Here is a 15,597-nt window from a genome sequence, read left to right on the forward strand (position 1 = left end):
AGGGAGGGGAGGGAGTCATGAGATTCAGAGAGATCTCGCAATATGGATTTTCAATGGATTTTATTATAAGTTTATATATTATAACTATTTCAAAAAATAATAACAACACAACCCAACCTTGTGCATACACAAAAAACACACATACACCATGATGAAAGGGAATTTAGGCAGGTAAATGGGATGTTGGGCGGTGAAAGGGGGAACTTGTGAAGCGAGGAACCCTTGAAGCGGGGATTCACGCAGCAGGAGGGACCGTGTTGCAGGGTGCACTTCCCTCCCTCAACTTCCTCCCTCAGCCCCTTATTCTGCCCCTCGCCTCCCCATCGCCTGTCCCTGGTTATGATGTCTCTGCCCCTCAGCTCCCCACCCCCCACAAGGCCACGACCCCTTACCTGTTGCCAGTTTGGGGAGGTACTTTTCCTTCTGCTCCTTGGTGCCATAGAGGAGGATGCCTTTAAACCCGATTGACTGGTGGGCCCCCAAGGTGATGCCCACCCCCAGGTCGTGCATGCCGACGAGCTCCACCATTCGTGCATACTGTGGCAGGAAGAGAGAAAAAGAAGGGGTGTCAGCCGTGAAGCATTCAAAGCTCTCTTGCGCGCCTCTGAGCATGGGCAGAGCACATTTTTCTCAGCGGCAAGAAAGCTCAGCCTTCCTCAAAGCAGGAAAGCCACCCCCATCCCTGAAAGGACAATGTCTGAGAACATTCCATGACATCACAGCAACTTGACCAATGGCTGCACAGAGCAGCAGGAAATCCCTCTAAGCTCACAAACTTCCGTGTCGTTTCCTTCCTAGGCATAGCTGTCAACTTACAGATTTGAAAATAAGGGACCAGCAGCCAAAATAAGGGATTTTAGTCAACCAGCTGAAATACGAAGTTAAAAGGGACCAGATAATTTGGGAGAGCAGCGCCGGGTTTTAGCCCTTCGTTTCCAGAGGTTGCTGCTCAAGACACCAGCTGATGAAACACTGCAATTAAATAACTACAAGCATTAACCACTTTTTACGCAAAACGAAGTCCAAGCTACGAAGATGCTGCTGCAGTTCTGTATCTTTTCTCTCGTGCTCCATCTGCAGCTCTCAGTTCCATCAGGCGGGGCGGGAGGAGGGGGGGGAAATAGCGCCCAAAGTAAACCCGCAGATCAGACCATCTATGCTAGTCTACCACTACAAATCTATGGGAGAAGCACTTGCGGTCCTTCCTCTGCTTTCCCCCTCTATGGTTAGCCCTTGGAACACCTGTCTGCGCCTCCGCCTCCTCCTCCTCTCTCTGAACTGCTTTCTCTATGCTTGCCCTTGCTCTCCTCTCAAGGCTCCTCAGTCCCCGGCGGGGAGGGGTTCCCGGGGGCCGAGGCTGGTGAGAGGAGGCCGGAGGGGGGCGGGCCAGGCAGCCAAGCAACACAGTTGGAGCCTCCCTCCTCCCTGGCCGGCAGGGAGGGAGGGAGGGAGAGGAGCTGCTTCCTTTGAAACCCGGGAAATTTAAGGGACATCATCAACAAGGGACAGCAGCGGGACACGGCGCTGGGATAAGGGAGTTTCCCGGCAAATACGGGACGGTTGACAACTATGTTCCTAGGCTTCCCTCCGAGTCTGGTACCATTTAGGGGAAGGATGGGGGGGGGGGCGCCAGCCCTCGAGCCTCACCTGTGTGTTGCTGAGCCCCAGGCCCCCGAGCTCGACGGGGATTTGCAAGCCAAAAGCTCCCAGCTCCTTGAGGCCTTCCATGGTCTTGTCCTCCACTTTCTCCAGCGCATCATTTTTGGCCGGGTCGTTCACCTCCTGGTGGAGAGAGGGAGGAAGGGAGAGTCCGATGATGGGAAAAGCATCTATTTCAACCAGGGGTCGGCAAACTTTTTCAGCAGGGGGCCGGTCCACCGTCCCTCCAACCTTGTGGGGGGGGCGGACTATATTTTTTGGAGAGGAGGAAATGAACGAATTCCTATGCCTCACAAATAACCCAGAGGTGCATTTTAAATAAAGGGACACATTCTACTCATGTAAAAACACACTGATTCCCGGACCTTCTGCAAGCCGGATTTAGAAGGCGATTGGGGCGGATCCAGCCCAAGTTTGCCTATCTGTGATTTAAACCCATTCTGCGTTTCCCCTTGCTGTTGGGAATGTGTCCCCCAAGGTTCAGCCAAAACCTGCCATTTCTCCTCAATTCCCACCCACATAATTCTGGCCCTGCCCTAATAAATTATTATTACTATTATTATTAAGACAGATGCCATTCTGGGAGTCCTCACCTCAAAGAACCGAGAGACGGGGCCCACGAGCTCTCTCAGTGTCTGGGCTTGATCTTCATTTAGAACTGTAATAAGAGAAGGGAAGGAAAACATCAGCCCCTGCTAGCCTGCTAGCCCTCCTAGCAAACTGCTTTTCCAAACCCCAACATGCACCTTGCGGCGGAACCAATTTGGATTTCCTTGCCTCCTGCTTTTTATACTCTCCAAGCTTTTCCCATCTGAGATGGCTGGCTGCATTCTCTTAACTGCATGCCAAGCCGCATTGTTTTGAATATTCGTTTGGAAGCCGCCCAGAGCGGCTGGGGAAACCCAGCCAGATGGGTGGGGTATAAATAATCAATTATTATTATTAAGGAAAAGGGGGAAACTTAGCCCTGCACACCTAGAGTTGGTCTTTCCTATCCTCAGCCAACGTTCTTAGACTTAAAACGCAAACCCACAGACCTCCCTCTGCCTTGCCCTTTACGGAAGAAGGAAGCGAGATTAAGAAATGTGTTTGTCTAGGACAGGGGTCAGCAAACTTTTTCAGCAGGGGGCCGGTCCACTGTCCCTCAGACCTTGTGGAGGGCCGGACTATATTTTGAAAAAAATAATAATGAACGAATTCCTGTGCCCCACAAACAAACCAGAGATGCATTTTAAATAAAAGCACACCTTCTACTTGTGTAAGAACACCAGGCAGGCCCCACAAATAACCCAGAGATGCATTTTAAATAAAAGCACACCTTCTACTCGTGTAAAAACACCAGGCAGGCCCCACAAATAACCCAGAAATGCGTTTTAAATAAAAGGACATATTCTGCTCATGTAAAAACACGCTGATTCCTGGACCGTCCGCGGGCCGGATTGAGAAGGCAATTGGCCTGGATTTGGGCCTAAGTTTGCCTACCCATGGTCTCTAGGACTAGGTCAGGCATCCCCAAACTTGGCCCTCCAGATGTTTTGGGACTACAACTCCCATGATCCCTTGCTAACAGGACCAGTGGTCAGGGATGATGGGAATTGTAGTCCAAAACATCTGGAGGGCTGAAGGTTGGGGATGCTGGACTAGGTCAAACATGGGCTGCTGATTGAAGTGCCTAGTCCTCATGAGAAAAGTACAGGAAATGAGGCAGACCCAGGACTCAAAATGAAGGGGGTCTTGGGCTGGGTTTCTGGCAGGTGTATGAATTGCTATTATAATATTATTATTATTATTTGCATTTTCTTTCCTTCTGTATATAATTTTATTAAGTTTTCAGTTTTACAATTTAAAATACCCATTTTACATCCTTAAGATACCAATGATTTCCCTTCTTCTCTTTCCATGGTTCATTTTACATCTCACAAATCCCTGCATATTTCACAAAAACGACACCATTCAGTATTCCATTATTGCACCCATCAAAACTTGTTTACACTGCTGAATTGATCTTAATGCTGCCCGCGTTTTCAGCTGTACACAATTATTTCCCATATAGTCAATAAACGTTTTCCAGTCTTCTTTAAAAGTATCTTCTTCTTGTTCTCTCATTCTATATGTCTGCAAGCTGGGCATATTCTGTCAACTTAAGTTGCCATTCTTCTTTGGTTGGGACCTCGCTTGTTTTCCATTTTGGGGCTAACAAAACACGGGCCACAGTAGTGGCGTACATAAATAACCTTTTTTGACACCTGGGAATTTCAGTCTGAATTATCTCCAAAAGAAAGGACTCTGGGTTTGTTTGGAAAGTACTTTTAAACATTTTTTTCAATTCATTATGGATCATTTCCCAATAGTCTGGACTATTATTATTATTATTATCTACATGCTGCCCATCTGACGAGGTTACCCAGCCACTCTGGGCAGCTTCCAACGAACTAAAACACAGTAATACATCAAACATTAAAGTCCTCCAACCCATCTCCTCTCCAAGCCCCTGGTGTTTACCTGAAGGATAAGGGAAGACTTGTTCTGTGTTGACCTGGCCCTTGAACATCCCAACGGCAAATGACTTCGACTCCTGGATGGAGAACAAGAGGAAGAGTTGCAACACTTGGGGCTTCTTAAAGTTAGAGGAAATGCCAGCGAGAGCCGCCATGACGGAATTCGATAAAATCATGCATATCCCAGAGAAAGAAACAAACGTTTTCTCCCTCTCTCACAGCACTAGACGCTGAATGTTGGAGGTATTCAGGACAGATTAAAAAGGAAGCCGTTCGGTAAACGATGCATAGAAACTCTGGAACTCCCTGCCACTGGAGGGAAGGACGGCAGCCAACATGGAAGCCTTTAAAGATGGATTAGACCAACTCAGGGAGGACAAGTAGTCAGGAGGGCTCTGGAGGCAGTAAAACCGTATTTTTCACTCCATAAGACGCACCAAGTTTTTAGAGGAGGAAAACAAGAAAAAAAATATTCTGAATGAAACAGTGGATGTATTTTTGTGGTTCATGCTATGGCCACAGACACGTGATCTGATGATGAATTTGGGGTGATCCAATGCAAAAATCCTGAGGATCCATGGGCTTTTACCTCCCCCCTCCCAGGCAGCCTCCGCTAGCCTCCCTTATCTCCCTTCTGATCCCACAGATCAGCTGTTTCCGTTCAACACTCCCTTCCCTCTTGTTTGCCTTAGTGTCTGTTCCTTAACTGGAGCAGTTTTTTGCTCCTCCTTTTCTTCTAATTTCTCTCCTCATTGCTTTGGTCTTCCTGTTTCCCCCCTTTGCAAGTTCGCTGTCTTTACCTCCCCCCTCCCAGGCAGCCTCCTTTATCTCTAGCGCCCCTTATCTCTCCCTGAACCGATCAGCGGCTTTGTTTCAACACCCACTTCCCTCTTTCAAAAAAAAAAGAAAAAAGAAAAAAAAAAGCATGACCTGCTTTTTGCCCCTGGGCAATTCGACTCCAGGAACCACGCATTCGCTCCATTAGACGCACAGACATTTCCCCTTACTTTTTAGGAAGAAAAAAGTGTGTCTTATGGAGCGAAAAATACGGTACTTCTCAATATTGGTCGCTAGGATAAGAAAATGGCACAGGCTGTGAGGCAGGGCAAAAGAGAAACGGCCTCCACCCAGTGGGGGCTGAAGACAACCAATGGAATACAATTGGGGAATGATGTTGTTGTTGTTGTTTAGTCGTTTAGTCATGTCCGACTCTTCATGACCCCATGGAGCAAAGAACGCCAGGCCCTCCTGTCTTCCACTGCCTCCCGCAGTTTGGTCAAACTCATGCTAGTAGCTTCGAGAACACTGTCCCACCATCTCGTCCTCTGTTGTCCCCTTCTCCTTGTGCCCTCCATCTTTCCCAGCATCAGGGTCTTTTCCAGGGAGTCTTCTCTTCTCAAGATGTGGCCAAAGTCTTGGAGCCTCAGCTTCAGGATCTGTCCTTCCAGTGAGCACTCAGGGCTGATTTCCTTCAGAATGGAGAGGTTTGATCTTCTTGCAGTCCATGGGACTCTCAAGAGTCTCCTCCAGCACCAGAATTCAAAAGCATCCATTCTTCGGCGATCAGCCTTCTTTATGGTCCAGCTCTCACTTCCATACATCACTACTGGGGAAACCAGAGCTTTAACTATACGGACCTTTGTTGGCAAGGTGATGTCTCTGCTTTTTAAGATGCTATCTAGGTTTGTCATTGCTTTTCTCCCAAGAAGCAGGCGTCTTTTAATTTCGGGACTGCTGTTACCATGTGCAGTAATCATGGAGCCCAAGAAAGTAAAATCTCTCACTGCCTCCATTTCTTCCCCTTCTATTTGCCAGGAGGTGATGGGACCAGTGGCCATGATCTTCATTTTTAATATTTCACACCAAAAGCTGCATCTGCTTTTGTATATGGATTAATGTGAAAATGAGGGTGAATTGTTGGTCTTTGCGAGCTTCCCCTAGGGCCCGGGGGCTAGCAAGCTAGGATTTTCTTTTCCACGTTGCTTTTCTACGGAAAACTCGTATTTGGACTATCAGCTCGTTAAAAGATCTGAAAGACTGCTGGGCCTAACTCAAACGAAAGAGAGCCCAGAGCTTGAAGATAAAACTGTGGAATGAAGGGAGGGCAAGCTGAAAATCAACCAATGGATAACAAGACGGAATAAAAAGGCCTCTTGCAGGTTAATAGACATATGGACTTGATAAATATGATAGAAAGTCATACACCAGCGATTGCAATGATAAGACAGAGGTTAAGAGCGGAATTATGAAACTGGAAAAAAAAATGCAGGAACTAGTGAAAGAAACTTTCTCCCGACAGCCAGAACATGGGAAGTCCCATTAAATTATTTAATTTGGAATATATAACTGGCTTTATTTTTTTGTATTATGATTATGCACGGCTGACGAAGCCCAGCAAGGCAAAACAAAATATTATTCCGGGAATCCTTGTCACGTTTAAGTTCTTTCGACTGACACCGGCATACAGCAACTATATTTTGCAAAGGCACATGTTAAGATCTTTCGTATCCTTCGTCTGATACCTGCATACAGCAGCTGCAAGCAACAACCGTACTTTGCAAAAGGAAAATGTGGAACATTACAAAGAAAAGTTCCATCTTTTGCAAGTACTGCTCCTTAAAGTTGTTACGTTTGACACTTGTATGCGCTAAGACATACGTGGAACACAAAAAGCTTCCATTTGGACATTATGTATATAAGAACTGATCTATTTGTATTTCCTGTTCTAAATGTTGGTCCTTAACTGCTTCTACTCAATTAGATAATGTGAAAAGAGTTATGCTTATATGATGTATAAAGAATTTAGACAGTTAAACACAGCCAGTTACGTTGTGGGTATATTTGCATTATGATGTGGCAAGATTTGATTTGATCTGTTACCAATTGGAATGTTATTAATAAAAATTATGTATATATATAAAAATATCGGTCGCTGGAAGCCACAGGAGGAGGGAAAAGGGCTCTTGTGATCGGATCCTGCACGTGGTTGGCCACTGTGAGCAGAGGATCCTGGGCTGGCTGGGCCATGGGCTTGATCCAGCAGGTTTTCCTCTCATTCTTAGGAATCTGGTGGGAAAGGCACCTGTGTGGCCAGCATAAGGTCTTGGGTTCAATCCTGCCACCTCCGTGAAGGGCTTGGAAGGAATAATCAGAGACCCTGGAGAACCAGCCAGCCAGTCTGGATTAGAGGGCCTCACTCTGCGTAACAAAAACAGCCCATGTCGGTTCAGATGCTCCTGCGCTAGCTCACAACTGACAGCCGCATGCAGACCGACATAAATTTAAACCACGTCTCTCTCTGCAAAGGAGAATAAAGGCAGGGGAGATATTAATACCAGCCAACTTTCGCCGGTGCAGAAACACCCACGCGCGTACGTTTTGGAATTATACCTGCCCTATAATTAGCTGCCAGGGCTGTCGCGCTCACACCCTTATCAGCCCATTTAATTACAGTGGTGCCCCGCAAGACGAATGACTCGCAAGACGGAAAACTCGCTAGACGAAAGAGTTTTCCGTTTTGGAGGTGCCTCGCAAAACGAATCTGCTATGGGCTTGCTTCGCAAGACGAAAATGTCTTGCGAGTTCCTGGGTTTTTTTTTTCCTTTTCCCCCTCTTTTTCTAAGTCGCTAAGCCACTTATCTGCTTATCCGATAAGCTGATAAGCTGCTAAAAGCCGCTAAAAGCCGCTAAAAGCCGCTAATAGCGCTAATAGCGCTAATCCGCTAATCCCATCAATGGGCTTGCTTCGCAAGACGAAAAAACCGCTAGACGAAGAGACTCCCAGAACGGATTCTTTTCGTCTTGCGAGGCACCACTGTATATTTGTTAATTTACATTTTGCTATATTTTTGGAAAACGGCTCTGCTGTCGGAGGCAAGGTTACTTTCGACGCCAGTCGCTGGAAACCACAGGAGGGGAGAGGGTCTTGTGTTCAGATCCTGCTCGGGGCCCAGCGAGAACAGGGTGCCGGCCTAGCTGGGTCTCTGGTCTGATCCGGCACGGCAATCCTTACATTCTTAAGGTATTCCAAAGACAGGACATGAAAAAAGGCCTTTGGCCTTGGATACCACCTGCCCAACCGTGTACGGTGGCGGAGACCAGGAAAAGGGCCTCTCATGGTGAATAGGGTGGGGGAGGTTGCAGAAGAATTATCACCATATATTAAATTTGCACACTGCCCTATGCCCATAGATCTCAGGGCAACACAACACAAAATTACAATACATTAAAAAAAATTAAAAATAAGAACAAAAACAATCCAATTATATTTTAAACTGTATTTTAAATTGGTTTACTTTTTATTTTTAATTTTAATTGTAATTTTACTGGCGTTAGCCACCCTAAGCCCGGCTCTGGCCAGGGAAGGCGGGGTATAAATAAAAATTTATTATGATTATGATTATTATTATTAACCCCCCTCGCACGGCACATTGAAAAGGGCAGTTAATTTAATTTAAAAGTCAGCCTTTCAACCAGTTACATCCCAAAACGCTTGGGGGCCCTTGCTCAGGCAGCCCTCTCCCCCACCGCCCTCCGAGCACAGAGAACGAATGTTTGTGAATACCCCGTAACATCCTGGAAGCTCAAGGCAGTGGGGAGGTCAGGGGTTTGCACAGCAATAAACGACTCCGATTTTTCACGACAGCATTTTCCCTCGAAATTGGGGTGGCAGGTCAGAGAACCAGACCACCACCTAAGCCCATCTTTGTTTTTCTGAAAATTCAATTCAATCTGCCGAATATCTTCCCCACCATCAATTCCCTGTCATCGTCCCCGCCCCAAAATAGGAAAAAAGCACCTACTGCAAGTAAAGGTTTCTTTTCCGGTATCGCTTGGGAAACTGCGTCGGACTTCGCACTCGATTTATCCAGCACGGCCTGCAAAAAGTGACAAGAACGTTATTTGGTGTTAGAGCCTTTCCGGCTAGAGAAATTATATATAAAGCTTTGTTGACTTATCAACCTGCTGTCCAGTCAACAGAAGGACCTCGGCCGAGAATCAAAGCAGAATGGGATGTTTTTTAAAAATTAGATGATGAAATATGTTTCCAATGATTACTCTTGATTGAGCACAGACTGAATTCTAGAGTTAAGAGAATGGTCCTCCGTAGAACAAGAATGGACGCAGAAATTTTAAGATATGAGAAATTGGGAAACGCATAGAAGGGAGTCATTAACAAATCAAGGAATAAAACCAGAGATTAGGCGTAGATAAGAAAGTAAGAGTAGCAAGGAGAAATTGATCAGGTGAAGATAAAAGGACCTCTTACTGGAAATATATGTTTATAGTAATGTCGATGATGGTTTGTATTTCTTAAACTGTATGTCTTTGATAAGGTTTTCGTTTAACTTTCTTTCCATTTTTTCTTCTCTTTTCTACTTCTTTTCTCTTTTCTTTTCTATTTTCATTTTGTGTGATTTTTTTTCTTTCATAACAGAATAATGTGTTTGATTATGTGTAATTTTTAATGTGTAAATAAAGATAATTAATTTTTAAAAAACCCCACACATAAAGCAGGTAACTCAGGCCTGGCTAGCACCGTTGCCAACGCTTGTCAGCCCAGTATACCTGATACAAACAGCCTCGGTCCAGTATCCCTGAAGGAGCGTCTCCACCCCCATCGTTCTGCCCGGACGCTGAGGTCCAGCTCCGAGGGCCTTCTGGTGGTTCCCTCCCTGCAAGAAGTGAGGTTACAGGGAACCAGGCAGAGGGCCTTCTCGGTGGTGGCGCCCGCCTTGTGGAACGCCCTCCCACCAGATGTCAAGGAAATAAACAACAACAGTGGTACCTCGGGTTAAGTACTTAATTCGTCCCAGAGGTCCGCTCTTAACCTGAAACTGTTCTTAACCTGAAGCACCACATTAGTTAATGAGGCCTCTTGCTGCTGCCGTGCCACCGGAGCACGATTTCTGTTCTCATCCTGAAGCAAAGTTCTTAACCCGAGGTACTATTTCTGGGTTAGCGGAGTCTGAAACCTGAAGCGTCTGTAATCCGAGGTACCACTGTACCTGACTTTTAGAAGACATCTGAAGGCAGCCCTCTGCGGGTTGCTAACATGCTTCCCACACGGATCACGTTCGCAACCCGAGGGTCCACTGTACTATGATTCAGCCTGTCCACTGCTGGGAGCAGGGAGCTGGTCCTCCGGCCGAACCCAGCACAGTCCCTCTTACTGGTTCAGACTGGAGCCGAACCTGAAATCAGTCCTGCAGTGGGAAGGGGACTGCAGAGGGAAATCCTGGCGGGATCCCAGGACGGCCGGGACATTTGCCGCTTTGTTCCAGGAATTCCAACGCAACTGGGATGAGCAATCCTCCTTTTGCAGCCACATCACCAGGGCGCCTGGGGCTCAGCTGGTGACAGCTCACCTTTCCCCTACATACTTCCCAAATCGGGGATTAAATAACCTGACCTTTCCCCTAGAAAATGCCGCGTGGAAGTCAGGGAGGGAAGGCTATCCAGGATAACAACTCGATTTGCAGAACCGGCAGGGCTGCAGGTGACACACAATCCCTGCTCCACATCCTCTAGTTATCTCCCGCTTGGACTACTGCAATGTGCTCCATGTGGGGCTACCTTTGAAGGTGACCCGGAAACTGCAACTAATCCAGAATGTGGCAGCCAGACTGGGGACTGGAATACCATATAACACCGGTCCTGAAAGACCTCCACTGGCTCCCAGGACGTTTCTGAGCACAATTCAAAGTGTTGGTGCTGACCTTGAAAGCCCTAAATGGCCTCAAAGACCCAGTATACCTGAAGGAGCATCTCCACCCCCATCGTCCAGCCCAGACACTGAGGTCCCACTCCGAGGGCCTTTTGGTGGTTCCCTCGCTGTGAGAAGCCAAGTTACAGGAAACCAGGCAGAGGGCCTTCTCAGTGGTGGCACCCGCCCTGTGGAACGCCTTCCTGTCAGATGTCAAGGAAATAAACAACTATCTGACTTTTAGAAGACATCTGAAGGCAGCCCAGTTTAGGGAAGCTTTTAATGCTTGATGTATTACTGTATTTTAATATTTTGCTGGAAGCCGCCCAGAGTTTTTTCAGGCAAACTACAAACAGGCAGGCAGGCAGATGATAGATAGATAGATAGATATAGATAGATAGGTAGATGAAAGTTTACTTTCTCTGCCCCCCTTTTTCTCCCCACTTCTATTTTCCCCCAAGTAATGTTTCACATTCAATCTATGAAGGACTCTATAAACTGAGAACAGACGCTTTATGTACTTTTGCTACCCAAGAAAACCTTCTAATAAAAGCAATTACCAAAAAAACATTTTTGTTTAGGCAAGCTTACCCAGGTATATGGAATGTTTGCACGTGTTTTAAAAAAAATATTTTAAGCTTATTGCTGACATTAATTGTTAGCCGTTTTTAAGGGTTTTTATTGATAATTTCACTGTTCCGTCATCTTCGTAAACCGCTTTTTGTTCTACAAGCAAGCAGCGTATTTACGAGACAAAATAATATACGTCTGGAAGTGACAAGTTACAAATCCGTCTGGTTTGAGGTGGTGGAAATGTGTGGGTAGATTCCACCATGGTGGGGTTGCGGCTGCCTCTGGGGTGGAGTGTTTATATATAAAAAAGGGGTGTTCAAAATGGATCTTTTGTGGGGTGGGCGGTTAATAGATGCCAGTTCCAGACATTTGGGTGAGAAAGGGTTGCCTTTTAGAGCAACCAAATCCTAAGGACACACTCTGACTTCAAAGCACTTCAACTGGGGAAATAAAACTTTGGCCTCCCTGTCATGGGAACCTGAAAAGGATTTGGGGAACCAGGCGTTCAGAATTTATATACAGTGGTGCCTCGCAAGACGAAATTAATTCGTTCCGCGAGTTTTGTCGTCTTGCGATTTTTTTGTCTTGCGAAGCACGGTGTCAGGAAAGTTTTGGGAAAGCTTCAAAAATCACCAAAGTCTTTAAAAACCTCAAAAAAAGGCTACCACACCGCGTTCTATGAGTTGCTCCTCGAAGTCAAGTCGCAACTGTATTAACGGTGTTAAGAAAAAGGAAACAAACTTGCAAGACGTTTCTGTCTTGCGAAGCAAGCCCATAGGGAAAATCGTCTTGCGAAGCAGCTCAAAAAACAAAAAACCCTTTCGTCTAGCGAGTTTTTTGTCTTGCGAGGCATTCGTCTTGCGAGGTACCACTGTATATTCTTTTTCCGGGGTGGGGTGGAGAAGATGAAAGGAATAAGTGAGGCCAATAGCTGCTGGGGTTCTCAATGAGTGTAACGGGGCTAGGCTAAAATCCGCCTGACTTTCAAAAAGCTACTTTTGTTTTTAAATCCACCACTCTCCTAGTCTTCATGGAGAAAGGAATATTGTTGTATTGTTTTTAACACTTTATTGGAAGCCGCCCAGATTATTATTATAACTTAACCTTACTCACTCCCCAGAAAGCGTCAAGCCCAACAAAGGGTGTTGCAAGACTAATTGATATTAATGAGTGTGCAATAGGCATTCATCAAATTAGGAAGCCACGTGCCTTGGGTAACGATGGAGGAAGGGCTAAAAAGGTTCACAGACCTGTTTTGCCAGCACCCGAACCAACAACCGTCCCACGCCACACGGCCCACAAATCCTTACCTTTTTTAACCTCCCCCCTAAAAAACAAAAACAAAAACCCCTTCGTACAACCATCAAACTGCAAAAGCCCCTGGGCCCGATCCACCAGAATAAGGGATTCCCATTAAAATAAAGAGGCGTAACTAGAAATAGACCCTGCCCCCCCCAGCACCCCCAAAATACCTCCGCAGTCTGCGTAGCATAGAGTCTCCTTCCATTTGGGTGGGGAGGAGGGTACGTCAAAGCCGGGAGCCCACCAGACCTGGGAAGGGGGGAAAAAGCGAGGGGTGATTCAGGAGGAGAGGGTAGTTTAGTGAAATGGATCCTGAACTACCTGGCCAGGTAAAGTGGCTGTGGTTGTAAATACATATAATTTTATTTTTTTAGAAACAGCCAAGTTTCTAAAAGCTTTATGTGGTTGTGGGGAAGGGGACCCCAATTTTGTTTTTAGGGCCCCCACCCCCTGGTTTCCTTAAACCCATCCACAGTACCCCCACCTCACTACCCTATAGAAAGAATTATTCAGAACAGCAGCCCGCAGGACCGACTTAGGAAGGTAATAACACAGTAAAGTTTGAAGCAGCGACGAATAATTGTATGTTTGTTCAAAGTCCAGTTAAGACTCTTCCGTTTAATTCCTTCCAGTTCGAAGTCAGTGCTTTTTTTCTGTGGGGTACGCATACCCCTAAACATATTGTGAATCTTTGTACTTTGGTCCATTTACTGTACATAATTCCCCCAATTTGAACTATAAAATTATGATTTTCTTGAGTTAAAATTAGAATACCCCCCAAAAAATTTCCCCATTTTTTTTTAAAGGAAAAAAGCACAGCTGTCTCCTATCGCCCCCCCCAACAGGTAACCCCACCGTCCCCCCCCCAATAAGGAACCACTTATGGGGAGGGTCCTGAAACCACACACTCAACATCTCCCCATCACGCTCTGCACCCCTAAACGCCTTTCCCACCAGCCCCATCCCTTCCAAAGCGCCCCACACTCAGATCCCCTCCCCAAAAAACCACCACCCCACACCCACCAAAAGGCAACTTTTCCTGCCCCTTCCCTACCAGACTCACCCTGGGGGGCTGCTCAGCCGCAGGAAGCTCCAGCAGAACTTGGGGGGCAGCCTCAAAGCCTGCATGGCTGGGGGGTGTCTATGGGACCTGCCTTCCTCTTCCTCGGAGGTGCTCCCAAGTTTCTGTTTGCCTGCTTCTCCCTCTTGCTCCTCCCCTCCCCTTATGCAAGGTCATCAGCTCAAATATGTGGGGGGGGGGGGATAGGGCTAATTACTTCCTGCCCCACCCATGGCCCCGGGGCATGCTGGGAGTTGTAGTTTTCTTCCCCCATGGAGACGTGGCTTTTCTTTCCAGGCCAGCAGAGGAAGAAAGCATGTTTTGGTGGGGGGTTTTTGGAGAGAGTTGGCCTGCCCTGAGCATATGCAAAGTGCATTTCTTCCCCCTGCTAATCTAGGGCTGTGCACCCCGGGGTGCATTTATTCCTTTACTGCAGTGCTGCCCCCGCCAAATGTCTCATTTTCCTACTCATATTGAAATAATGCCCCTCAATGAGGCCAAACTTAGATTCAGAAAATGTTTAGAGTTATGCATCCCCCCAGAAAAAAGCACTGCTTTATTGTATTAATGCCCCACTGAAATAAAAAATTTAATGTCATATGTGTGTGTGTATATATATATATATATATATATGTGTGTGTGTGTGTGTGTGTGTGTATACATATATATATATATGTGTGTGTGTGTACACACACACACACATATATATATATATATATATATATATACACAAACACACACACACTGTATATAAAAATGTTCATAACTGAATATATAAACCACATGTCTGAAACCCCACAGGAAAAAGTCCTGAAACCATTTTGTACCTCCCAAACTGACCTCAAATATTTCTCTGCAAGGTTGAAGGAAAATGGAAAAGCCTCCCCATTGTCTTTTCGGTTCACAAATCCTGTCTTAAGGGTATGTCTGTGTATGAATAGGGTGAGCCTGTGACCTGGCTCAGGAACTAAGTATTTGTCATTACAAAAGACTGGCCAGGCTCCCCAGGGTATCCAATCAAGTGAGCATTAACAGGTAAGCTGCCGGACAGGAGATATACAATGCACTCAAATTTCTGTTGTAGACCACCCTTCTGTGATGTATGTATGTAGTTTCTGGGGGTAGTCTTGGACTCCAGGGCGGGCAATTTAAAATGTCTATATAAGGGCGGGCACACCTTGGTTCTGGGTCCTCCTCCGTCCTCCTGCGTGTGAGGGGAGCACTCTGTTACAACAGTTCAATAAAGATCAGGCTTACGAGCTGCTTTGCTTCTCAATATTCTCTAGTTGGCCTCTTTTATTTTCTCCAACTGATGGAGAACCTGCAAAAGACTCTATAAGGGCTCGTGTCCCCCAGAAGGGAATAAGGGCAGATTTATGTTTATTACACCTTTTCTCTTTCAGGGAGATCAAGGTGGCATGCATGGTTCTCCGCCCCGCTAATTTTACTCCCCACAACAACCCTGCGAGGTAGGTTAGGCTACCAGTCAACCAGACAGGATTTGAAACCTGGTCTTCAAAGTCCTAGTCCGACACTCTAACCAATGTGCCATGCTGGTTAATTTAAAGCTATAGCCAGGGGTGCATCTGTCCATGTGCAGAGGGAAACAGGATGGCAGGCTGCCCAGTTTCCACCCTCCCCAACAACCAAGCAAGGGGATTCGGGCGCAAGGGGTTTCTAGGCCTTAGAAAGTGAGGTCCACAGCCCAGTCAGAAGAATAATGTTGGGGTCCCAAGGCAGGGAAGAAGAGGCAGAATTTAAACAAGGGCATTATCGCTTCACTTGGGGTGCCCCATCTT

The 15,597-nt window shown here is 46.4% G+C and overlaps 1 protein-coding gene across 1 annotated transcript; it reads right to left on the reverse strand.

The window, feature by feature from the left end:
- Positions 1–285: 285 nt before the first annotated feature.
- Positions 286–13,978, reverse strand: LOC308469054 (very long-chain specific acyl-CoA dehydrogenase, mitochondrial-like). Its single transcript, XM_081024375.1, has 7 exons — positions 13,802–13,978; positions 12,909–12,987; positions 8,960–9,034; positions 4,162–4,234; positions 2,253–2,317; positions 1,648–1,782; positions 286–537 (listed from the first exon to the last, which is right to left on the reverse strand). The coding sequence occupies exons 1-7, from the start codon at positions 13,864–13,866 to the stop codon at positions 301–303; spliced, it is 729 nt and encodes a 242-aa protein (XP_080880501.1). The 5' UTR covers positions 13,867–13,978; the 3' UTR covers positions 286–300.
- Between the last annotated feature and the right edge of the window lie 1,619 nt (positions 13,979–15,597).

The sequence above is a fragment of the Podarcis pityusensis genome, assembly GCF_964106645.2.
Source record: "Podarcis pityusensis genome assembly, contig: HAP1_SCAFFOLD_722, whole genome shotgun sequence".
NCBI classification, from domain to species: Eukaryota; Metazoa; Chordata; class Lepidosauria; order Squamata; family Lacertidae; genus Podarcis; species Podarcis pityusensis.

What these genes read in the sequence shown, in the direction of transcription:
- LOC308469054 (XM_081024375.1), bottom strand. Translation starts at nt 13,866, where the DNA reads ATGCAGGCTTTGAGGCTGCCCCCCAAGTTCTGCTGGAGCTTCCTGCGG. An exon ending in AAAAGAAACCTTTACTTGCA is followed by an intron (nt 4,235 to 8,959) that starts GTAGGTGCTTTT and finishes TTCTCCATCCAG; the next exon opens with GAGTCGAAGTCATTTGCCGT. An exon ending in TGGGGCTCAGCAACACACAG is followed by an intron (nt 538 to 1,647) that starts GTGAGGCTCGAG and finishes TTCCTGCCACAG; the next exon opens with TATGCACGAATGGTGGAGCT.